Source organism: Oxyura jamaicensis, chromosome 6 (assembly GCF_011077185.1).
Source record: "Oxyura jamaicensis isolate SHBP4307 breed ruddy duck chromosome 6, BPBGC_Ojam_1.0, whole genome shotgun sequence".
NCBI lineage: Eukaryota > Metazoa > Chordata > Aves > Anseriformes > Anatidae > Oxyura > Oxyura jamaicensis.
Window position 1 is genome coordinate 20752356 of NC_048898.1, and position 26501 is coordinate 20778856.

Consider the following 26501-nt stretch of genomic DNA (forward strand, 5'->3'; position numbering starts at 1 on the left):
TGCTGAATTCTGCACCTGGGACAGCGGCCACCCTGGCCATATATACAGATTGGGGGGTGAGAGGCTGGAGAGCAGTCCTGTAGAAAGGGATCTGAGGGTTTTGCTTGACAGCAAGTTGAGCACGAGTCAACAGTGCAATCTGGCAGCCAAAAGGGCCAGCCAGGCTAGCCGTATCCTGGGGTACATCAAGTATGGCATGGCTAGCCAGTCAAGGGAAGGAAAGATCCTTGTGGGTCCCTTCCAACTTGGCATGTTTTGTGATTCTATGATTCTGTATTTTATCCCTATTTGCAGCAGTCAGGTGCTAAAGTGTGCCGTCTTTATTATTACACCTCCCTTGCACCCCAGCTCTGGCCACACAAAATACATATCAGTCTATTAGAAATCAATCCATTTCAGTCAGCCACGTAACGCAGCATAACATTTTTATATGTGTTTTAACAAAGGTATCCTCCTATTATCTGTCTGTTTTCCATGTTTAAGAAATTGGGTATTAGAATAACTTAGAGTTGAGATGCTGATTTCCATGCAACACAATAGCATAAATAGTATCATAACCCTAGCTCATCATGTTTGGGCATCTCAGCCATGAAAGGGTAAGTCAAGTCTAACTGTAGGTATTTTATTTGCTTCTTGAGCTTTATTCTACAACTAGTATAAACAAATACTGAATTTAACATCTCATAGGATAGAGGGAAAAATAGCTTTGAAACATAATAGCTAACCGCATGATGGCAGAACATTATGTCTTCAGTTTTTAAGACTAAGATACAGGAGTTGCAGAACAGACAAGTTAGCGAATATAATAAAAACACCATTTGATCAAAACTAGAGAAAGACCTAAAAAGAAACCCTACAAAATGAAGGCCTAAAACAGTGGCAATGAACAGACTGAACTGCTTCATTCAAAAAGCTGCTTTGGAATATGGTTACCAGAGGATGAAGCTGAACATCCATTGAAGCTGCTGTTGTTTCAAAAACCTGTAAAGAGTTCACTAGCTCCTGGGCAGGTGCATCTCCTTTTTCCAGCAAGGATTTTCGGTCTGTTAAAAAACAGAAAAGGCATTCAGTTTCAGATTAACATGCTGTCCCCATCCTAGTAGTCCCTCAATTTAAATTGAAAGTATAGTTACCAAAATTATTTATGTGAATGTTATTCCTTAATGAGCCAACCATAGCATCCCAGAGATGTGGCAATCCCGTTGCCATTTCAGCACCAAAATGTTTAGCTATGGTAGATAAGGCAAACTCAGCTCCTCTTCTCTGAACAACATATGGTTTCTGAGCCTAGAATTAAACAATTTAACAAAGTACTGAGGACAGATACACTTAAGAATGAAGTACATTTTTTTGTTTGTTTCAAAGGATCTTCATTTACTAAACAAGCATAAAAGATGATGAAAATTAAGTTTCCTCATTTGGTAAGAGTGCTTAGGTAGGAGTAGGAGTGCTATCAAGGTTACTAACATAAGGTCAAACTCAGAAACATTATTTTTGCATTCAGAAGTTATACAGACATTTGCTGCACAGGCCCTAGATTATATGAGTACTTTATTATTTATGGTTTAAAAAAAAAAAAAGGGCAAAAAATATCATTCCACACACAACCACACTACTGATTTTTCTGGATAATTATTATTTTCAAGGAGGCTCCCATTGTTATACAGGTATTTGATTTTGATGGTGGGAATTTACACCATGTAAGTTAATTGATGTTTCTTCACCTTTTTTTATGTAGGTAAAAATAAATAATCTTCTATAAAATATTTTCAAGTTGTATACATTTGGGCACGTGACTTTTGCTGACACAAACCCATTTCAGCTCTAAGTTTTCCAACTGGTTCAAGTTTCAGAACTTCAGATGTTGCCAATATGGAGGACACAAAAAACAGCAACACATTAGCAAAACTTTCCAAAGCAATACTGGATTTGTTATTAAGCCCTTCTCCCACTCCCACCCTCTTCAGAATGTTGAAATTGGTATAAATCTCCCTAATAATTAAGAATAAAATCCACAATGCTGTTCAGTAATCATAGTTCTGATTAGGATCATGTTAGATCATTTGGTAGTTTTACATGAGTACAACATTTACAGAAAAAGGTTTGAGACATCAAGTGTGGAGGTCAGGTGTACGTCCTAACTCCAGTTGAATTTGAAACAGTTTTTAATGCTTCCGAGTTTCCATTGTGCATCAAGATGACCAAAACTTAACGTGGGTATCAGAATGCAAACACAGCATTGTGAAAATCCATTTGTCCGGATTTATACTGAGGTACTAGTGTAGTGTACTAAATGTAAAATATTTCAGAAATATTAATTTGCTTAATGACACACATCATCATTAAATAACACATACTGCTTGCATCACAGAATTATACATCAACATTACATTCTCTCAGAGAGAGATCCTTGACATCCTTTTCGTAATGCTATTGACTTCACAGAATTCCAACTAATAAAGGGGAGGGGTGGACATGCAAGTTAAAAACGCAAGTTTTTGAACTTTACCTCATCGAGTTCTGTAGGAATGCTTCCACTACTGCCAGTTGGGAGGTCTGCAATTGGCGCTTTTGGAGCTTTTGGAGTAGGGCCTCGTCGACTTGTGATGGCAAAAGCAGCTTTCTGGTGTCTGTACAGTGTAATTATTCCCCTATGCTTAGTAACTGTATGATGCATCCCATCTTTGTCAGAGTTGGGCCCTACAACAGAAGACAGAATAGCTGGCAACAATTTAAGTTGTGGTTCAAAAAGTAGGTGGAAGCGATAGCCAACTACAAATCATCTGCAGATCTCAGCATGCTTTGAAAACAATGGATAAGCATCACCATACTCAGGGACAGAAAAAAAATAAATACAGAGTGGAATTACTCTGTTAAGAGCATATTAGAGAATTGACAAGGAAATCTGTGTGCAAACTGCGAGATGAATTCTTATTCATCAAGAAATAAAGTAAAACTTCAGTCAAATAAGAAACCTTTGCACAAGTTTTTACATAAACTGGCATATGTCCTGAAGTTCAAACAAACCTCTGTAATCCTTAAAAATAGTTAAACATTTTGAAACAAAAGCAGATGCCATCAGAATCTTTTGATGTGTTGATGTTTCTACTTAAGTTAATCAGTTTAATTTTCAATCAGATATGAATGTATTACTCCTCTGTGATGAAGGAGTATATGTTATGAAAAAATGTATAATGGTAAAGCCTTAAAGTTGGTTAAAAGCTTTAAAAATATAATGGTTTTAATCTGCATTGTTCAATTAATCCATACATTTTTGGCAATGGACAGTCATCTAAGGAAAGTCCATGACCATAGTATGCACAGGAGTTTTTGTTCATTTCAAACACTGTCCTCATCTTTCTATTAGCCTACAGAACATAACAGAAGTCAGATTTTTTTTTTCTTTCTTACTGACAAGCTACTCTCTGGTTCCATAGTGATTCAGTTTCAATGAAAAGCTTCATATCCTATGTAAATGAAGTTGATAAGGATAGGTGAACAACAGTAAATAACTGAAAATCAGAACTAAAGTCTTTTATACAGTTTATGAAAAATACACACAGCATTAACCTATACACTGTGTGCAACTGCAAGATACCTGAATGAAGTAATTACTAATAAATGAAGTTTATTAGTTGCTGACATTTTAAAAACACTGAAAGCATGACTGACTCAGATACTTATTTTTAACAGTTCAGAGACGAGCACAGACATTAAGATCCCAGCAGTGTTACGTATCATACCTTTTGAATTCTCATGGCTACTCTGAGGCTGTGCAGGACATGCTGCCAGTGGGGTAAGATGTGGATCCACACAGAGAGAATTGCAGAGATTTTTTATAATCTTTGAGTTGGGACAAGGAGACCTTGTTGTACACTGCTGAAGTAACTTTGCTATGCACGAAGCCACATAGTTCTGTACTAGCGTATTCTCCTCTTTTTTGATAGCTTCCATTAAAGGTTTTATAACAGGATTTAATTTTTCTGGAAGTTGCTGCAAGTTCACAACTGCACATGCAGCAAAAGTGTGGACTCGCAGATGCAGCACTTGCCACTCTTGATTTGTTTCTGTAACAGTCATTTGGACTTGTTGTCGTTTACTGTCCAACTGTTGTAGCAGTTTAGGATTCAAAGGAAAGGATGATGTCACTTCATTGAAAACAGAAGTAACCTAATAAAGAGGAAGAAAAAGTTACAGATCTGTTCCATTATAAAACAGGATAACCTCCGAATACCACAGTTTTCATGGCAGAAGAGTCATTTTGACAAGTATCTTCATCTCCATTTTTGGTTTCGGGAATCTTGAACTTCCAATTCAAGGGAAAAACCGGACATATTAAAAACATTTCGATTCTGGATTGTGAAAGCTAGAAGAGGTTTAGATACTTCCCAAAATGTATCCTATATCCACCAGATGTATCCAGATATTTTGGTTTACCAATATGAAAAAGATAGAGTGATGAGGAACACGCTATGAATATAATAGGCCAGAAAGGATGTGTAAGGTTCTGTGCACGCATAAGTTATTTCTAAGCTGATTTTCCTTTGAGGTAAGACAGGGTGAGATAAAATCTAAGGAAAAAGTCAACACTGCACAGTAGTTGCAAGACTTGCCTTATTTCCCCTCCTCCCTCCAGCTGCATGAGTATTGTTGCTTAAATTTGTCACAGGAAATGGATTACAAGCACCATGGAGTCATGGAAACACTGAGCTTATTCTGCTGTTGGGACAGCTGGACTCTGAAACATTTAATTGCTTTTTACTTTTAAATGTTCGGGTCAAGTCTCTCAAATATGAAGCAGTACAAACCCAATACTTATATATATATATAGCTGTAGAAGCCTTAAGTTCTACTCCACGTGACCCTGATGACTGGAATGACCAAGTGATGCAGCAAATGTGCTAGGAGAAGCACAGCATTCTTACATCTAATTCATGGAGACAGATACTGCAACAGACTTGGCTTGGTCTATGTTTTTTAAGAAAACCTGAAGAGTTGAAAAGGGAACAGAAGACAGCCACAGAAAAAAAAAGCAAATAGCTATGGGTATGTATTTTCCAAAGTCCTCAAATCCAGAATGGATGTCTTTTGAATATACACACATCAGTGAAGCAGCTGTATTACTAGACTGACGAGTAAATAGTTGAGGTATATGAAGACTCCTGTACTTCACATACTACGAAGTTTTATGATTATGTCTTCACCTTCAGAATCTACTCCATTTAGATGGCAGCCATAGTAAGAGTGGCTGCCAAAACCCCTTCAGCCCATATACACAATTGTCTATAACTTTAAAGATAGGTTGAGATTTCCAAGTTAAGCTGCTACACATTGCTACAAAAGTATTACAGTCTGAGAATTTGAAGATCCAGTATCTTCCTAGATTCTCATCATGGCCATAATCATACAATCTTTAACATACTCTTGTTCTTCTCCCCAGCATCTCAGTTGCCCAGACAAACCTGTCCAGGATCTTGATTGCCTTTCTTCCCCCAGAAAACTGTACCACATCCATCCCCATTCATTCATCCCTCCAAATCTACACAACTTTCCCATCCCAGACACCTTTCATTTAGCAGGCTTTCAAATCTACAAGCTCTTTATTTACGTCCTACCTTATCTGTCCATGCTCTTTTTACTCTTTGATTAAGAATCCATTTTGGGATTGGAAAAAGAATCCATTGGGATTAGAAAAAGAATCCATTTTGGGATTGGAAAAAAAGCCTTTTAATCTGTTGTCCCAACATTATCAGCTGTTTTCACTTACAGAACTTCTCACATCAAGGGCTACCTTTTATATGTAAAGGACATCTAACACTGATGTTTTCAGATATATATAAAAAAAGAGCAATTTAACAGCCAGGCGGAAATAAAAATCTTTTTAAATACAACAACTTTTAGAAAGCTCCCTTCACATGAATTTGCACAGTTTATTTACTAGTCTTTTGACAATGGTTTGAAACAGTTCCAGGTGCTTTGTTCTGTGTAGATTTCAATAGTCAACCATCTTTCTATTTCATTTTTTGGTATAGTCTGTAAACATTGCAGCGTGTGTGGGGGTGTACTATCACATCTCATGTCAAAGGAAGTACAACGTCATCATATGATTTCCAAAAGTAATAATTATGCTGAATATGTATTTCAAGACAATAATAGATTTGAATGAAGGGCAGCCATGCCTCTACTTACCAGATCATTTGCTTGATCTATTGTAAATACACTGCAGTTTATTCTGTTTCCGATATCAATGTGTGCATCAGCTAATAGTGAAATGAGTTGTTTACATTCATTCTGCATTCGTGTAAAAGGAACAGCAATTTCATCATAATAGAGGTGTTCAGAAAGGACCCCAAGTAAGCGAGGTTGCACACAAATAGCCACAGCTCTACACTCCTGTAACAGAAGACACATAATTCATATTTTTGAGTAATCAAGATTTCTTTTGTTCAGATTCGGGTAATAAACAGCAGAACCTAGCTACAGAAATCCAGGTTCTAGAGGGACCATTAACACTTTTATCCATATTAAATGGATTACGGATTATGAACAAAACTTTCAGTCTGTCACTAGAACTGGAGTCATCGTCAACACCGGAAGGACAGTCATGTTAAAAGGAAGCATTGACCTCAGATAACATGCATCTTGGATAGACTAATTTGTAGAAGAAACGTGAACATAATTACTTATTCATTGTTCTAACAGTTGGCATTTAGCTACTAGAGTAGCATAATTTATTCCTGCCTTGTCTAGCTATAAAGATTTTAACATTTAGATGTACAAATACCATTTTAGCTTATAGACTGAAATTTTATTTCAAGCTGAAGTAGCAGATGATGAGCTACGGATTAAGTTAGTAAAGTCAAATTTATTTTTGCTGCAAAAACATCCTACCTTTTGCAAGGCAGCCCACTCACAGATTACTAATGCAACACTAATCCTCTGCAAGGCAGATTTAGAATTCAAGTGGAAGAGCAGTAGCTGAGCTAACGATTCAGCTGGCTTTATTTCTTGAGTAACGGTGTTTACACCTGGGTCACAAATACAACAACAGAGTGCTCCCAGCAACCTGACGAAAGGAGAAAGAACAGCTGCTTTAATTTTACAATTACTCATCAATAAATGATTCAAAATGAAGATGCCAAAAAGTCTATGTAATTAGATTATAGCAAAAACATTGTGCAACAAAAAGAATAAATTGCTTTTAAATATGTTTTCAGATTTCCAGTAAACTGACTTTGCTGCCATCATCCGAGCTCGCATGACAACATAATCCCTGGTTGCTGGATCTTCTGCAATGCTGTCTGCCCCAGCAATGTATTCCTGAATCACCTCCTTATTCTGGGTTTGACCTTGACGCAGTTTAGTACCTGCTTTTTCCTATGGAATAAAGTTGGGAAAGGTTTAATGTAAATAAAGCAATAGGGAAGATGAATTCATATTCCATAACATTTCCAATAACCATCATACCCTGCAAAAATTGGACTAACCCAGAACATTTCTTGGATAACAGTCTTCTGAAAGTAGTTAATTATTTTAAAACCCTTCTTCATTAACACTTTGCTTTGGTCCCATTAAATGAAAGATATTGTCCCTTCACTTGAAAATTAATACCAATCCTCAACATGCAACTGAAAAACTTCATTTTCAGTCCACACAAAGGAAAAAGGAAGTCTCTTTCAGAATCTTCTTCAGAAATAAAGTAATGCTTTACATTTAATCCCAAACAGCTGTTGAAGAAATCACTGTAGATACAGAACCAAGTAAATACTTGTAAAATACAATATCCCCATTTAGCATACTACATAACCAAACTCTGAATTCTCATGGATAACTTGAGAACTATTGTGCTCTACAGAACTAGGGTCTACAACATAGGTTGTAGTTGCAGTTGTGGAAAAGCAACACTACTTCCCTCTTAACACTTTCAGAAAATGTCTCTATTGCTGTGCCTGGTAATCACTTTCCTATTTTCCCCAGAACACTTGGTGAGGTCACATTTCACTTACTTTTGATCTGGTTTTTACTTCTAGCAACATATTTAAGTCAATTGGCAAATGAGATGGCTGCATCATTAAGCAGAGCCAGGCTCCCATCCACGGACAAGCAGCTGCAACCACATACTGTACTGATGCCTTACTCAACAGTTCCAGCCATACCTGGGGAAAGAAACAGTGTAAATCATGCCAATTTTTTTTTTTTTTTTTTTAAGATCACATACATGTTGATAAAATGAAGGAACCATTCTGCTCCCTTTCAGTCTCTATTTTATTTCTATTCAGACTCTACTCTGCTCAGTCTGTATTCTACTCCCTTTCAGTCTGCATCACATAGGTAGACTACAAATAATTAACAAGAACAGATTATGCTTTATTGGCACAAAAGAACAGAGGATACAAAGAGGTAGATACACTATCAGTATATATCTAGGTCATAAGTCATACAAATACCTTGTGAATAAGATCCAGAATTTCTTGGTTGCTTTCCAAGATACAAAATTGAAATATGTGTCTCAACATGTCTTGCAAAATTGGAGTCAGCCATGTTGAAGAGCTCTGAAACAGGAATATCGTGATCGAGAAGATTCCAATATGCATCATAATAAAATGCTAGTATCTCCAATTCTTACCTGGTCTTGGGTAGAGAGCAGCGTGAACAATGTTTCCAGTGCTGCTTTTCGTACAGAAGATATAGTATGATGCAAGAATGGCCACACACGTGGGACCAACACTGTGAGTGACTGCTGAATGCTAATATATGGAAGAGACGGAGAGGCAGTGAAAAGGGGAAAAAAATAGAAGTATTGTCACATACGTTAGGTAATTTTAAGTGAAGAATCAAATTACTACAACTTAAACATTTTAAATAGTTTGTCAGAATCATTATTTTTCATAAATATAGAGGTTTTTTCTTATTGGTGTAAAGCACTAGATTTAAGCATGTATTTTTACTCTGGTGCTTCCTGGTTTATTCTTCAGCCTTTGTTCAAATATTTAGGGAAAATATATTTTTAGTTTTAAGTTTATTATTAGGCATGATTTTAAGACTCAAGTTTGGTTTTATTTATGTGTGTGAACTTGTACATCAACTGATACATATAGTACATGTTGAATTACAGATGGGGTTAGCAATAGAACTTCACGCAAAAAACAACTTCAGTAGTGACAATCATTCAGGATGTGAAAGGTGAGATGTGCAAATACTGCAGGTTTAGTATGTGTATTACAAAAAATGTTAACATACTAACATGCAATTCCTTTAGTTGACAATCCTGAATAGCAGCACTGTCTTCAAATCCTAAAGGATTTATTTTACTGTTCCAAAAAGCTAACAATAACTGCCCTTTGCAAATAAGAATTTATCTTTCAGAAAAAAAAAACTTTTAATATTAAGAAATAAGGAAGACACTTGCCTTTGAAAGAGAGGCAAAAAAGAATTCCCTGTCATACATAATGACAAGCAGTTAACATCTTACCCCTGCTTTCTTCAGTGAACATTCCAGTAACTTAATTTACCCACTGCTTTATCTACCTTTCATCAGTCATCAAACAATGTAAATTTTCAAGTTTGTAGCTCTCTTTATAACTATTCCAATAGTAAAGTTCTACAGGCATTTGCATGTGTTTTAATGTAACTAGCTTGCTCACTTATTTGGAGTTTGTCAACAGGAGCAGACAAAAAAAGTTTGTGGACAGGGCCACCATATGAGTGCAGCTAATATGCTTTACAGAAATACCCAACACAACCAGAAGAGGGAGGAAAAAAAGTCACATATAAACAATATTACCTTTTAATTATTTTTGCACCCACTACTAATGAAATGAAACTAGAAGTACTGTCCTAACCTTCCCTTTGAGGAAAAGCCAGAGTAAAATTAAACTACTCATGTAAATCAAGCATCTCCTTCTACATGATTTAAGGCAACTTTGATTATCCTAATCTGAAAATAACTTGACAGTCATACTGAATACTGGAGTAATACTAATTAAAAAGTTACCTGCACTTGCGGACCTGAGGGTAAGTCAGAAGGGAAGAAAGAAGGATCATGATACTGTTTGTGGAAGCTGTCAAGTCATCCAACTCCAGGAGTGCGTCCCACAAAGTATTAAGGATAAAAGGCACCTAGACAAATAAGCAGAAAAAGTTAACATACAAAAAGAGAAATATTCAAGTGCTATTTGTGTTATTTTTTTTTGCTCAGACCAAAAGTGAAATTTTCGATCAAAATCAACGGAAAACAGCTCAATTACCTTCTGAGACTGAAGGTGGACCAGGCTTTCCACTACTGGTACTAAAGATGCTGCAGCAACAGCTCGGACATCATCATCCAGATCTTGGAGACCTTCAATTATTGCAGGCAGCACTTTAGGCAATAATGTGTCGATCATGTCCTGCCAAAAAGATCAAAAGAATCTTAAAACTTAAAAATCACATACAGTACATTTTATTTGTTTGGTGCATTAAGTGTGTGAATAAACCTCTTTGTTATATAACCAGAAAGCCCAGGTCCAAGAATATAATCTAAATATTTTAAGGTACCATTCATGAAATAAAACCTAGTTTGTGTAAACAAAACCCAGTGTTTGCAGAATAATATGATGAATAAACTAAACTTCTTGTAGCACAGAACTCTGTTAACCTTGCATATGAAAGTATGATCAAAACCAGACAGGTACAGCCTCTATTATCTGTTTTGTGCAAGTAACTGTTAACAAAGTTACAGCAATATAACCATGTTGATATAAAGTTGCAAATTTCTGCAGCATGGATGATAAAGATGCAGTCACAGATCTTGACCCACATGAGAACGCAGTGCAAGCAAGTACAGTTTTATCATACCAACCCATTGTTCAGGCACATCCTCATCTCTGAACAGAGCTTTCTGTTCCAAACCTCTCTGCAATTTGTCATGAAGGTTATTACCTGACGGACCGCCAGAGCGTATTTTATTCCTAAGAGACCACCATGTCTCACTTCCCACTGCTCCTGTGTAAGCAGCTTCAGGAGAACATCGACAGTTTTATGAACTCCAGTCTCATTCATATGTTTCAATACTACTCCCAAAGTCTGAGCACAAGTCTCACGTACTGGTGCTACCACCTAGGATAAAGTAAATGAGGAAACAGGTATTTCAATGTGAAATTTGACTTAGAAATAAATCAATGAGTAGAATCAGGCGAGCAGAACTGCTATATGAGGTGAAGTTTGTGTATCTATTACTCTGTAGTAAGCATCTCATAGCACAGCAGGCACATGCAGTATCAGTCTACAAAGCACAGCTGATCTGCTGCAGTATAATCTGCAGAAGTCTGCTGATCTACCTGTTCACTCAGACAACTTACTTCATCTGAAACAAAGTCTCCAAATCTGTCTAATGCAAACACACAAAGAAGTCTAATAACCAAGTCTTCCAGCCACTCCTGATGCTGTTGGATCATCTGTAAAGAGGAAAAAATAAACAACTTGACTGTATTTTATTCACAGAGGATTTCTGACATGCTTGCATTCACTAAATGTATATCAAAAAGGAATCCCAGCATATGTTTAAATCAACTGAATACAGTCATCTTGCACAGATAATCAAGGCAGAATAGTCAGCACTAATTCGGCCGTGTCCTGGCTTATCACAAAAATCACAATGGTACACATAGTACTTTTAATCAAAAGGCTGGAAAGCACCATGTAAGGCAGACAGATGATTTTATCCCCATACAACACACAAAGGTAAGGTCACTTAGATAATCTGTACTAAGTAATGTCAGTGTGTCCTAGGCAAATCAATTAATGCGTTTGAAGAATATTTACAAATAAACATGAACTACGAAGCAGTACTTCTCTGATGTGGGAGACCAAGTGAAAAGAACTTGTATTTCAGTCAAGTCTCGTCCAGATTAAAGTAATTAGCCCAAGCTTGTCTTGATGCTCTGTTATCTGTTAATTAGAGGCTCTATAACTTTGGAACTCCAAACCCCAGAGCAGAAGCCCCATAAAAGGAACTACTCTGACATCATCTTTCTCCATCTCCACTGTTTGCCTACTAGATCTGCATTTCCCTTGAAAACCGTAATTTTAATAAACTAAATTATCACCATATTATGGATTATATCACAGAATTCATATATAAGGTCAAAGAACTGTAACTTGCATGTAGCATGCACAGCAGCCTTTGAAGCTAGCCTGAAGTACATGGGCTCTTTCCATAAATAGGTAAGAAACCAATCAGAGTATCTTATCATTGCAGTGTGTTATTATTACTACACAATCTCCATGGAACAAATACAATCCACACAGGAGCAAGGTAAGATAGCAGCTTCTGCCTGCTTTCCCCATACAGAAAGTATGCTAAAGTAGTTTCATCTACATATGAAAAATATATCTCCTCATTCTTCAACACTCTAAACCACAAGCTTTCCCTGCTGCTTTCGTAGCAGGGAAGTCAGTATGAATCTGAATCAGATTCACTATTACTGTCAAGAAATTTTTTTTAAAAAAAAGTCTTTTCCTTTTAAATACATAGAAACTGTTTAAATACTTTCACTCATAATAAAGTAACCAGACTGATAGGCCACTTACTATTTAAGTGAATAAAATCAGATGACCTAAGACACTTCATTGAACCTAGTTACATCATCAACTTAAATTTAAGAAATCAACATGACTGGAAACTCACCTCTTCTAAAGAGCTGTCTCCCACTTTACCACCACTTTTACCATGAGCTTTAAGTATCTCTCTCAGTCCAGTACCTGCACCATGTCGAACCTAGAAAAGTGAAATAAAATGGGAATTAAAAAATATTTAGAAACAGAACATAAAAAATACACTGTTTATCTGAAAACAGTGTAATTCACATCAACACCTTTTTTTTCCTCCACATCATCATCTTTTTTTCTTAACAGAGACGTGCAATGCTGTAGAATTAGTGGTATTCCACAGATTTGTGGACAAGGTAGTATCTTATTAGATAAAGTGATGTACTTAAAAAAAAAATTAAGTTTCTGAACAGTTTAGTATTTATTAAATATTTGTCAGTTTATGAACAGAAATAATTAAGAATTGCTTCCACTTTCTAACAGAGAAGATACTGTTACCATATTTACAGTAACGTAGCCAGTAAAGGCAGTTTTCATTTAGTTTTACTTCCCTATGTTACAAAACACTAGTTTTTGGAGAAAGACTAACAAATACCAATAAAGTCACCTTATATGAATCTCAGGAACTACCTAAAAGGCTCTGGCAGTTAGTTTCTAAATCATTGCAATTTTTGACTTTGCGAGAAGGGTGAGGCACAAGGACTGCTCACAGATTAACCATTTATATTAAGTTTATAAGCTAAAGGAAAGCAGCACTTTAGTAAACTTTGTATTTCTTAAACAAAATTTAGACCCCCCAGTATCTTGGGGTCCACAAAACAAACGTCTGAGAATTACTCTTCTGCATAGTTTACAAACCTACCTTGCTGCCTTACAAAAAAAAAAAAAAAAAAAAAAGGTGAACAAATGATATGGGAAAGCAAATTATAACCACATATATGTTCCCACCAAGCAGCTGAATGCACTAGGAAGAATTTTGGAAACTACAAAATAGCAAAGATGTGCTACAACAGTACATGTTTCTCATACTTTTGATCCCTAACTGGACACAACTGACTAATCAAAAAAAGGCAGCACAATAGTTACACTAAACCTCTGTGTTTGCAAAATTTTAACTGGGTTTTCATCAAGAGGCCTTTACGTAGGTTTGTGTAGAACTTATTCTGTAATTTTTTCTTTAATAAAGGGTATTTGATATATATGCTTGTTGCTAGTAGAAAACTATTGTATTTCACTTCATGATAGTAACAACTAGAGATGAGTGGTTGGTAGGTCCTCTAAGTATCAGAGTATTTTACATGAAATGCAAACTGAAATATGCATAGCTAGTGGCTGCTGGTAAAATCTATAAGCAAGACAGTAAAAAAACAGCCAGAGAGCATGGGCTTAAAATCTCTACTGTTAATAATACATTGATCACTTGTTTATACGGTCTGGGATTGCTTATGAACTAGTTTTCACAAGCCAGAAGTAACACTTTGCTAGTTAACTTCTCAGCTTCTCAAAACAGAACAGCAGGGAGAAAGACAAATGTATAAAGGAAATACCAGTAGTAGGATTCATCTCACCTGACTTCAGCTGCCTATAAGCTAGGCATTAAACTAGTCACCCAGGCTGCCTATAGACACTGCAAGACAATGCCAGAGGATCATTTATAAACATGTATTTTGAGGTAGTCTAACCTGTTTTTCCATCAAGAACATATCGTAAGAATGATTTTGTATTGATCTACTTCCTTAATTCAGATGTGTGTGCCCTATATCTAATATAATAAGAAGGCTACGAGAATGTCTGCATTTCAGAAAACAAGTTGACTTCAACTGCAAACAGCCTGCTTTCAAATAGGATGAGGCTTATTAGTTTAGATGCAGTGGTGTGCCACACGAATGTAATTACCCTTCTTCTGGGCCCAAAATAATAATACAGGCTGTGCATGACTTATCTCTGAGTTTCCAAGTTTGAGGTCAGTATAGGCAGAGCCAACTTGCTGTCACTGAACCTGTGATACAGATAATGCCTAACTAAGTATGTTACAGTTGCTGCTAACATTTAATCTTTCAAAAGATTAACTTTCTTATGGCAAAATTGAGGTTAGTTGACAACAGTTATTCCCATCTTCTGTTCAAGGAAGGAAGTCTGCTGTCAGTCACTTCGTATTTTTGCTTAGAATTGATAGGAAAGTTTGTGGAAAATAGTAGAGATCAAATAAAAGCATGAGCAGAACAGTTTTGAATCTTGAAAACAAGTTCACAAGGCAACCAAATACATAGTTTTTGTAGTTGGTATTAAATATCTTTTTTAAAAAACTTAAACATTCCTTTTTGTAAATGAAGGGAACAAACAACAATTTGTAGCCTATTCACTGCAAAGTGATTCTTCCCCCCTTTTCTAACTGAACATCAGACAAACAGTCATGCCACTGTTGTCAGCAACACTTGCACAGTATCCCACAAATTCTTGATAAATCCCAGCCTGTTTTAATTACTTTTTTTTTGGCTCAAATTTCAGTATTTCCAACATTCTCATTTTATTTCCCCTTCAAATAAGTCTTAGGAAAAAAAAACAGTTAAATTCTCTAAACCATATTGGTCTCGACTCCATAATTTATATTTACAATTGACAATTTTTGATTCCTAGTAAAATGCTCAAGTTCTAAGCATGCGATTTCTGTGCTTCTGTTTAAATCTACTTTTTCCTCAAACTCAGAGTTACACTTCAGATACTGCATGTGTCTTACCTCCCAGGAAGGGTTAAAGAGATCATTGCACACCTCTTCACAAAAACTTTCAAGAGGCCATTCATTTGCCTAGATTCATAAAAAGTAAGTATGAGACTAACAGAGAAAGGGATCAGGTGAACATTTCTTACACTGTATGCTACTTAGATACACAAAGGTAACAAAGACCTCCAAAGCTTAACCAAATAAAATAACTTCTTCCACTGTTCAGAAACTTTGCTGATTGGCACTGGATATTTTAAAAGGCTTATGAAATTTGGCTGGTAGAAGTGTAACCTCTTCCCTAGGGTAATTAAGTTTGACGTTCTGGGATCCAGTCTCCTTTTCGAATCCCACTGTGGCAGAAGATGAGTTTCATATCTTCTCTAGCGACTCTAAGTTTATGAGCTTTGCCTTTAAAAAATGTAATAGACAAATCCCAGTTTGAAATTACACTAGATAATCTGATTAGGTCAATTAATCAAGTAGTAAGCACCATCCTCACTCATAATAAGCACTTCATAAGACACATGCCACATTTCTGAAATCCAGGAGCATATCCCACTATCTCCAAATTTCTTATAAGGAAGTTGACAAGGCTTTGGAAAAGAAATTATGATACTAACATTAGGAAGTTCATGCCATCATAAAGACAAAGCATTTAAAAGGCGAACAACCAGCAGGTACTCAGTTTGCAGTTGTCATTAATCTTTCATAAATGCATTTTCACAGCACTGTTTTGACAATAAGAATTTAGTTACTAAGCTGTGTTTGGAAAACCTTATTTCAAATATAATCAAGATGAAGTCTCTACAAAATAAACATCTATGCACTATTTGTATTCAGGTATAGCATTTCCAACAATTTTTCAGCTAACTGAAGCAAATGCAGATTTCTTCTAAGACTAAGATATTGTTTAAATCTTAAACTACTAAAGATATAACTTAATTCTAAACTAAGCCTAAATTAAAGCGAGGCAAAGATTAAATGAAGTATACATTAACATTTAGATCAAAGTATTTATGACTGTGTAATCTTGTTATTTATGTGTAGCACAGTTTTACAGTTCAATATCCAGATCTGACACCTGTAATCCACCTACTCAGGTTCACTTGGATAGACTATTATCAAGATTAAATGTGTTTTCTTCTCAATGCTGTACACAGTTCAAAGTCCATTTGCTTCACTACATACAGTAAGTTGGCAATGACATTGTTTACTCTTTCTCATAATGCTAAAATGAGTAAAGACTTCGGGAGCATATGGAAGTTTTATTTAACGTTACTCTATTAAACAACCGAATTATCATTTCTGCTAACAGCAGAACAGCACATCATACCTCTTCTGGAGCATTTTCTACCAGTGCTTTTGAGTCTGTGGCAGGTTGGTTAATGACAACATTTGCAACTTTTCTTCTCTTTTCTTCTGGTTCCCCATCAGTGCTGTCATTGCTGAGAAGGAACAAATACAAGTTTATGAACAGAAAGTATGCTTTAGGGGAAGTAATTACTTCTACAGCTGAAGCCTCAGATATAATAAAGTGTGGCAAGAATGCAAAATAAAGAAGTTTAACACCTTCTGAAACATGCACAATAGGTACAAAGTTACAGGTAACAAAATTCAGTGTGGAGGCAAACTGACAATCTTTTTCAGCTATTTCCAAGAAATACAGCAACTCTTAAATAAAACCAAGGAAAAATATTTTTTGTTTACTGTTCATTATAAATACAGCAGGTCCAATAATGTGTCACTAAACTACCGTGACGAAGAACATACCATACATGGGAAAGTTATATCTAAGATTTTTCATTATCATCTTCATAGTTCTCCCATTTTCATGAATTATTCTCAAAACATCTTTATTCATAGGGACAAAACAGAATTTTTTAACTGTACCGTTGCATTATTTCAAGACTCCTCTACAGCCAGTTTCTTAACAGAGTCTACTGGGAACGAGTAGAACAGCTGCGTTTTTACCATCAACACGATTACCACATAAAATATTAAGAGGCGAAGACTGTAGGAAGTTTTTCAACAGATAAATCAAATTACAATTCAAGCTTGACTGAAAAAAGAGCAAAACAGTTCACTATTATACCTCTTCTCATTAGCTTCCACTGCATCTCTGGATCTTTGCTTTGCAAACAGCTTAGCCATTCTTTTGGCTTTATTCTTTTGTCTACTGCTCATACCAGCTCGAAATTCTGAGTCAATTAACTCAGCAGCCTGAAGAGTCTGAAAGAGAAGTCATTCATTGTCAGCAATTCTTACAATAAAGGTCCTAAAAAATCCCCAAACCCACATTGTGTTCAACCTCCCCAGCTCTCCGTTATTTGAAACTCAGAGCAGCAGTTTGACATCAAATAATACTAATGTGGAACTATGATGCTTAGGAGTTCAGGAAGCCAAAGAATACCATGTTAGATGTTGATTGTCATATTTTAAAATATAGAAATTATAACTGCAGAAGCTGAAATAAAGCAAACCCACTGTATTATTCCTTGCAATCAAACAGCCCGAGGTTTTACCTACAGGTTGTTTGTTTACTAGTGAAACTGAAGAAGGAGAATAGTCCAGATCTTCATCGTTGAACAGATCTTCAGTATTCATCCCAATTGCAGCACCCATATCTAAGCCAAGCTTCTTCTGTAACAGTTTCCTCTGCCGTGCTATCCGCTCTTTAGGATCAATTTCACCTTTAAAAAGTTTTTTAAAAAGGCAGACGTGTCAGATTTCCAGACAGATCTATTAGTGAAGTCTAGCACAGTGAACACCAAAAGTCACAAAATTAAATTCTATTTAGATAGTACACAAATAAAGTCTTTCAAACCTAATTATATAACTCCCAGGAAGACCTTTTTGTTGTGGAAAATACAGAATTACCTTAAAGTATATTTTTAAACAGAAGGTAGCTGCCATGAAATTCATTAAATTACACTTGGTCTATAGACGAAAAAAAATAAAAATAAAAAAATAACTCAAGCTTTGCCTTTTTTTTTTTTAAAGGAAAGGGTGCTTTGAAAGGAGAGAACTAACACTTAAATTAATCCAGCAACTGATTCAAAAACTAGTGCTTTGTCAATCATCACATGCATCCCTGTGGAATCTGCTAAGGTTTAAGGTTGATTTTTCTTTTCTGTTTTCTTTTTCAAAACAAACAAACAAAAAAAAACCTTTGTTCTCCAAACATTTGTCTTCTGTCAGGAAACATACCTAAGAAATAAGAACCTCCAATAAAATCCTTCAAATAATATTCAATCCAATATTCGGTATTAAGTTAGGCTGAATCTGAAACTTTTCTAAAGAAACATTCTTCCTTGCCACACGTGCAGGACGAAGGTGTCTCCTTTCCTTCTGCCCAAACTGCCAATTGCAAGGCAGACTGAAGTGTAAGAATGATTTTTCCTAGAGTGTAGTACTCTGTTAATAAATGAATCCTCAAGCTTCATTTGCCAAGTGAGGCTCATTTAGAAAGTTAAAAGAAACTACCTCAAGAATGTTCTGTAAACAAATACTTGGATTACTAAACACCTAGATTTTGGGGGTATTCACGTTTATATTAAAAATAACAGATGAATTCAGTGCCTAAAATAAACCTGCTGAATAAGTTTGCTACATATAAACCAAAACTTGTTTCTGAACAGGTGGGGTTTCATTAGGAGAAATGAAATTTGTAGAAAAAGTTATTAAACTAGCATAAAAGATGGCAAAGAACAAAATACTAGTGAAACAAAAAAAACAAAAACAAAAACAATATGCCGTTAAGTGTAAGGAGCCATGGGTTCTGTTCCTCCCTGATCTTCTCTGTATGCTGCACAGGGAATAAGTGAATCAGGGCTATGCAGCCAGAGCGGATTCTTATCTATAGCACCATTTCATTTGGCGGAGGAACTGAAAGATGGACTGGAAGCAGAGCAGAGAAGTACAGTAACAACTACATATATATACACGTATGTATGTATGTATATCTTATAGATAAAAATAATTCTATGCCACTTTACAGATGTAAACCAACTCAGCTAAAAAGTTGCAGAAAGATGTCTGGCAAGTCACTTGAAACCAAAGTTATAATCACATGGGTGCTACATGCATATTCTACATTGCTTACAGGAGACCAAAATTACAAGTACACTGATTAAAAAGCAGCAACAAGATCTCTAAGAGAAACCATAAGTTAACTGATACTAGGTAACTCTGGCTTGATGTCCCATGCTCATTGCAGAAAAAGATCATTCTGCCCCTTTTCCACTAGGAGACCATAAACACTGATGTCTGCCCCAACAATATACTCTATAGGAAGGCCTGCATTATGCTATGAATACAGGCAGTGGCCACTGGATCGAAGAAAACAAAGCAGTATCTATTTCCTTCTGTACAACAATTGAGCAGAAGTCCTCTAAGGACCTGGAAACTAACAGCTCTGAAGTATCTTAACATGCACTGAAGGTTTTAAATATTTGACCTTCTGACCTTGACAGTTTTATCCCAGTATTCCTCATGCACTTTCTATCTTTGAAACCTTTGTGTTTTTCAATAAGACACATCCTACTAGCTATATCTGGAACATTGTTTTAATGAAGAACAAGTGGTCATAGTTCCTGAATGTCAAAAAAAAAAAAAAAAAAAGATTCTTCAGAAATTCTAGAAAAGCCTTTAACACCACTTTTCCTGTCCCACTCCTTCAGGTATCCACTCTCCTCTCCTCCCAATACGCACAATAATTCTAATGAGAGAAAAACACACACACCCCTACAAAAACCCATTAATTCAAAAAAGGTAATACAAACCAGTTATGTTGGGGCATATTTTCTTCCTTTTATTTCTTAGCATCCTGAGAAACCATGAATGACTAGACTTATAACAGAGACACTGCAAACTTCTTCAAAGCAGGAAGTTCTCTAGTTTACAGGTAAAATATAAAGATATACCTGATTTATCATCCTGGACTTCAAATTCTGCACCAGCAGATCCAAGAAGAGATGCGCCGTGTTTTAACAACCGACATATATCAAATCTATCAAAGCGCAACCGATCTGTTGAAGGTGAATCTTCCATAGGACTTTCTGATCCTGGTTCTAAACAAACATTGAAAATAACCTTAAGAAAAACGTGATGAAAGTGTTGTTCAAAGTTTTGGCAGAAGTAAGGTAAGAGTGATGTAGTGGAAGAAATATTTTCACTCCCAAGAAGAATCATCAGGCATACAGGATTTTGACTCGCAAAATGTAAAGACTCCATTCCATAAAGAAAAAAAAAAAAACTTTTAATATTTTTTACCCTTGATAAATTTAGCGTTTAAAAACTTGGGACACTGATACACCACTGGGTCTTCTCTGCACACAGATGGCCACCTTGCAGTTCGAGCCGCACATTGTTCAGAAATAGTTCAACCATAAGTATCATGCGAACACTGCACCGTCTGACCAACAGCCAGGCACCCCTGATACGGGAGCTGAGGAGTAGTCCAGCTGCAGGTACAGTGCAGTTCCATGCTGATACAGCAGAGAGCTGTTCCTCACAAGGTGTCTTATCATTTCTTGGTTGTGAATTCACTTCCAAAGTATTCCCTCCTCTCAACAGTTGAAGGTTAGTGTGTCTTGTGGCTCCTAGCCATGCACAGCTTAGTGTCCAAAAAAGCTACCCATGCCTACATAACCCAGTACGCTCACACCCTGAATTATAGCTAGCACTATAAATACCATTGTTACCTACAAGAAATACAGCATTTAGTTTACTGGTTCACCCCACACTTAATTATGAAAGTTTGTTCACTTACAGTAGAATGAGTCCAACTGCATACAGATTACAGATTACTGTACAAAATGAGTAATACCTGAATTTCTTCAGACCTGAAGAAGTTAATGTTTCATTATACATATATATGGCAGATTCTATAAATAAAGCTATTAAGTACACAGATAAATATGGTTCACTGGGAAAGACTCAGCATAGCTCCTGAAAAAAAACGTCTCATCAACATCCTTAAAGAGCTTCATCAAGTGGATAGAGGGGATCTACTGGGCGTAACAGCCATTCAGAAGCTTTTGGCAAGGTTTCATACTAAAAATCGAAAGAACCAATTTACTAGAGTTGGGAAAAACAGCCTCATGCAGACTGAAAGCTGATTAAAGCTGGTTAAAGACAGATAAAAGCCATGGGTTCCTCCAGAGATCAATGTTGGAACAAATTCTATTTGTCTTTAGCAATGGAGGGGAGATTTCACTGTGCACTCTTCTCCCAGCATGTACGTGACACTAAGCTATTTCCAGTAACCCAATGTTACACTGGCACTAAGAAATCCAGGAAGGGCTCTCAGAGCAGTGATGGGCAACAAGACGGCAGTTAGAGTGCAACATTAAGAACCTAAGCCATGACTACACAACACTAATTCAGAACTGGGAGGAAACAGTCAAAGATTTTGAAGGCACTACAGTCAGTTTCTGTATTCACCAGCTTACTGGGCAGTTACAGAACAGCCAACTAAGTACAGGCTATCATCAGGAAGAATACAGAAAACATGATGAAGCACATCATTTTGCCACTAACTATAAATATCAGTGCTCTAGGGATGCAAGTATACCATATGCAGTTTTGTGCATCTAAAGGAGGACATAAGAATAGGAAAAGCACTGAGAAGGACAAATAAAGTTATCCAAAAGACAGAGCAGCTGTCTTGTGAGGAGAGACTAAAGAGGTTGCAACTCTTCAAGCTGAAGAGGAGAAGCCTGTTGGAGGGGTGCAAATATGATGAAGGTTTACATAAGTCATAAAGGCAGACGCAGAACTTGCTTAGCAGATTCTGCAGTAAACGAATCAGGAGGCACTGAATGGAACTAGTACAAGATCACCTCAAAAGTGCTTTGTTGATTTTAACCACTTACTAAATTTCTGGAACCTAAGTCACAGAAGATTGTGAAGGTAGACAGTATCAGCAGGTTCAAAATAGGTTTAGACAAAATCACGGACAATAAGTTCATAGGTAGACTATAAAAGCAGCTGTGACATCCCTAATGCAACAGTTCCAGGTGCAAAGTGAGCACAAACAGAACAGACTGCAGCAAACCACCATTTCCCCTCTCTCAGAAAGGTGCTTTAAGCAAGGGACCAGAAAAGAAGGGAGTCTAAAATATTACGACAGACTTGTCTGGTTAGAAGTTTTGCTGTTTCACTAGTTATTATTCATCTTAATTATACAGAGTAAAGCATTCTGAGGGTACAGAGCTGAAACCTGGGAATCTTAGAAGAAGCAAAGGTCAGGCACCATGTTGTAACCGAATATGAACATCTCAAGCCAAAGAGGTTTACTACAGTCCATGCATATAAAAAACAGGGCAGGCTCATTTTAAACAGAATGGCACAGCTGCCTCAAGAAGTCTCATAACGGAGTTTGCATCAGATATAAAATGAACTCTACATAATTCATTTAAAAAAAGCACCTTGTTTTGATCTTGGAGTTGGATTCCACTCGGGCACATTTTTCACTATTGCTTCAACAGCCTGGCCAGCTGCAATACGGGTATCCCAATTCGTACTTCTTAAATACACTAATACCTTTAAAGAAAGATTAACAAATAAAACAAGATTTGTTTAAAATGTACTTTTAGAACACCTATCAGTTACGTTCTATATAACACACTTTTACTGCTATGGATCAAGACAAGATTCAAAATAACAAAAGCAAAGGCCAAGAAAACAAGCTGAGGAGCCATGAGCAACCCTCTCTGTGTCATTCACACTTGCCGTAGCGAGACGTTAATATTATCTTGTAAGTTATATTTAGTTCCATCAGCCAATCTCTTCCTTGCTTTGTAAGATGTAGACTGTCTCTTCCAGGTACCAAACAAGGCCTGAAACTTTTTTTAGGTTTCAAAAAGGTAGCGTTCAAAAATAGATTAAAACGTTATCCAAGAAGAGGGCCAACATGGGTCACTTGCAGCAACATAACGCTCATCTAATTTACCACTGTGCCTCAAATCTGGAAAAAACTATTTATTGCCATGAAAGTTGTTTGATATTCGTAATTCCTTGGCCACTCTCTTGATACCATTAATTGTGGTGAGAGCACCTGTTCATTAAGAGCAGAACTGAGTTCACTCAGCCTTCTCCAGCTGTCAGATTCAAAACTATTCTTGGTGTTTTTACTGGACTTGGACAGGCTGAAGTCTCAAGCTAATGCAAACCTGTTTCTATTTTCCAGCCTTTTAAAAGACATGCAGCTTCCTGTATTTTTAATTCTGTATAACACAAGTAACAATCTTTATAGGCAGGAGCAGAAATTTTAGAACACAGTATAGATTCTCTTCATAGCAGAAAATCTGAAAGTACAGCAAACACTGAATACCTATACTGAACACAAAGTGAAACCTGACCTATGTAACCATCTCAGTGGCTAACAAAACAGCATGCTTAAGAACCAGGCTCCTTTTTCTTCGGTCTCCTTTTTTCAGGGAGCTCCAAAAGAATACTATTTTTTTTGCTGCTTCTACCCACAGAAACCACACCCCAGAAAACTTGTTCTGTTCTCACCATTAAAGTGCTGATAGCAAGCTCAGAAAAACCCCAAGATGCTTACTTTAGATAAGAGATTGTTCAGTTCATGAGGATGCAGCTTCACTACTTCCCCAAGTTGCTGTGCAGCTGCTTTTCTTGTTACTGGTGTTGTACCGGTGTCCAGTAAAATAAAGAGACGATCAAGCCTAAATGATTGACAAAAAACGAAAAAGTTAAGCTATTCATAGTTCAGCTGGCCATTTCTATTTATATTCCCCCAGATTTTCCAGTTTATCTAATGCAAATAGAAGAAATGTTTGCCTGCAGATTGTCTACTGACAGGCTGACAAACCTCTTTACCTAATAGTAAGTGGACTTGTTCTAAAAGCACATGAACTCTGGTAAGCAGAAAAAATAACTTCAGTTCTAAACATTATGCAAGTTACAAGAGGAAAATGAAATAGGTTCCTTCCTTCTGAGAAGATTTTCAGTCTTGAAAAACAAGTATTGTTAGGTTGTAAATGATCTTCAACAAATTCTATCAGATAAAGAAAGCAAAGGGCTCCATTATTTATACTGTGAGTTATCATTTATTTTGAAGACCTATGATCTGTAGTGTCAAACTCTGCTTTTCCAGAGTACCAGAAATCTTTACTTTTCACTTATTTTCCCCCCAACTACCTGGAATACACAAGACCAAACCCATTGTTGTATTTACAGCGTCAAAATATTCTGATGCTTCTGGCCCTCCCATGAAACACAGGAATTTAAGCAGCAGACCTGTTTTCACAGTAACCCTGCATTAGGGAAAAAGACTCCAAACATCTATTTTCATAACAGTTAATATTTCTTGTTTATAGTTACAGAATGAGAAAGTTGCCACAAAAATAAAAAAGGCATTTGAAATATATAGTTAGCCTATCTAGATAATCAGTTCAATGAAGAAAGTGACAAGTGTTCAGTACTCCCTCCACTGTAAGCGGGGAAGTCAGAATTCTCTTTACAGGGTGCCCAGTTTGTCCACGAGGTATTGAGCAGTATGTGCTCACTACCCAATGCAAGTCTAGATTCTGCGTAGTGCAATCAGAATCACCCCTTCTAGCCTTAAAGCTAATCATAAAGATACAGTTCCAAGTATCACAGCCATACAGAGCTGCAATTTACAAAGCAGTGAAGCTCACCTAGATCAGCCTCACAAAATAAGGATCCAGGCAACCTGACAACTCCCCATCCTTGAACACAGACCCTGGGTTTCAGCAAATATAGGGAAAGGATGAGTATCCTGCACACTGGGCTGTTGCTACTAATTACATTTCAACAAAACTGTCTTTAACATTATTTCCAGTACTTAAAAACCCCTCTGTAACATCACTGCAAATTCTATTTTCTTTCATATACTTAACCTGCACTTATTCCTGAGAATTTTTATAATTTGATGCACAGCAGAGCCGTGGTACAGAATGAGGGCAAAAACATTACAGAAATGCAACAGTTTCAAACCAGAGATACTGGAGTAGATAACCATTAAATAAGAAGCATTTTCTAACTGAAAGTATTTCAAATCATTTTAGTATTTTAAGCACACTTCTGGTATTTGCCAGCTTTGACATAATTCTCTTCCTACTACTATAATAGATGAGCCCATTTCACTTATGAAACTGAAGTTCCAATTGCTATGATTTACTAGTTAGCAAGCTGTTTTAATGTTACATAAAAGAAAAACCCAAACATTTCTAAACAAGCAGTTTTGTGCAAGTAGACAAGTTAGAGGAAAATAAAAGCTTTAGAGATCTAAGTCTTCCAAATCACTGGTAATACACTAGTCAAGAATAACAGCACATCCTTAGGAACTTAGCTATTTACCAGTATTTTTTTTTTTTAATACATTTGACAGCAGTAACAACCTGACTTAAAACACTCAGTATTATTCACTGCAAAATGCACTGCCTTGCAGAGGAACCACAGCTTGCTTGCTCTCTCATTCTTAATCTCACCCAGTTTGGTCCTCGTCTCTCCACGAAACTTCGGTATTCCATAGTCAAGCAGTTTGCCAGTTAGTGCCACCCACTCCTTTAACTATCAAAGTATCTTTTTTTCATTGCCAAGTTCAAGCAGAATGTGCAACTTCGACCACTTCCTGCACTAGAACTCTTCATGTGACAAAACAGGAGGAAACTGCTATGACAGCCTACCCTCAGAAAGACCCAAGTTTAATTCCAATCTCAGTTACAAAATCAGATATTCACTCCTAAACCCCCCAAGTTTTGTGGCAGTATTACCTACCTGTTTTTAACAGCAGTAGGCTTGGTTTGTAATTTCTGATCTTAGAATTTAATATGCTTAATTCACACACAAATGCAAAATAATAATAATAAAAAATCTTTCTACTGTCTCACATCCCTGTAGGAAGATTTCAACCCCAGCAAAATAAATTAGAATTGGCAAGTACAGCTAACGATGTCTGACTAACGCCTAGTCATGCCAATCATTCTTCCTTGCCCTCCCCCAAGTTTCCCTGACATGCTATTCTCAAACAGTTAGTATTTTGGGGGTATTAAAATTCTTAAATTAATTAAGCTTTGGTGCAGCTGCAGCAGAATCCAGCACAGCCTGCACTCTCCTGCTCTAGCTGAAGAGGTACCATTGGGAAAGTTGATATTGATCAGCAGCTCTAATTTTTTTAAATTAAAATTTGCATTCTTTGTTT

At 36.5% G+C, this 26501-nt stretch overlaps 1 protein-coding gene across 1 annotated transcript in view; it reads right to left on the minus strand.

Annotated features, from left to right (window-relative positions):
- The window catches only part of BTAF1 (B-TFIID TATA-box binding protein associated factor 1), a 47785-nt gene that overhangs the window by 13829 nt on the left and 7455 nt on the right, over positions 1–26501 (minus strand). The window contains exons 2-23 of the mRNA XM_035329915.1: positions 23877–24000; positions 22741–22855; positions 20233–20379; positions 17837–18000; positions 17403–17539; positions 16644–16755; positions 15326–15394; positions 12668–12757; positions 11340–11435; positions 10921–11097; positions 10248–10388; positions 9995–10119; positions 8627–8747; positions 8448–8552; positions 8007–8156; positions 7235–7377; positions 6892–7066; positions 6190–6393; positions 3744–4170; positions 2510–2700; positions 1134–1287; positions 934–1043 (exon numbers count right to left, since the gene is read on the minus strand). Of these exons, the coding sequence (XP_035185806.1) occupies positions 934–1043; positions 1134–1287; positions 2510–2700; positions 3744–4170; positions 6190–6393; positions 6892–7066; positions 7235–7377; positions 8007–8156; positions 8448–8552; positions 8627–8747; positions 9995–10119; positions 10248–10388; positions 10921–11097; positions 11340–11435; positions 12668–12757; positions 15326–15394; positions 16644–16755; positions 17403–17539; positions 17837–18000; positions 20233–20379; positions 22741–22855; positions 23877–24000 (3277 nt within the window). The remainder of the gene's footprint in view (positions 1–933; positions 1044–1133; positions 1288–2509; positions 2701–3743; positions 4171–6189; positions 6394–6891; positions 7067–7234; positions 7378–8006; positions 8157–8447; positions 8553–8626; positions 8748–9994; positions 10120–10247; positions 10389–10920; positions 11098–11339; positions 11436–12667; positions 12758–15325; positions 15395–16643; positions 16756–17402; positions 17540–17836; positions 18001–20232; positions 20380–22740; positions 22856–23876; positions 24001–26501) is intronic.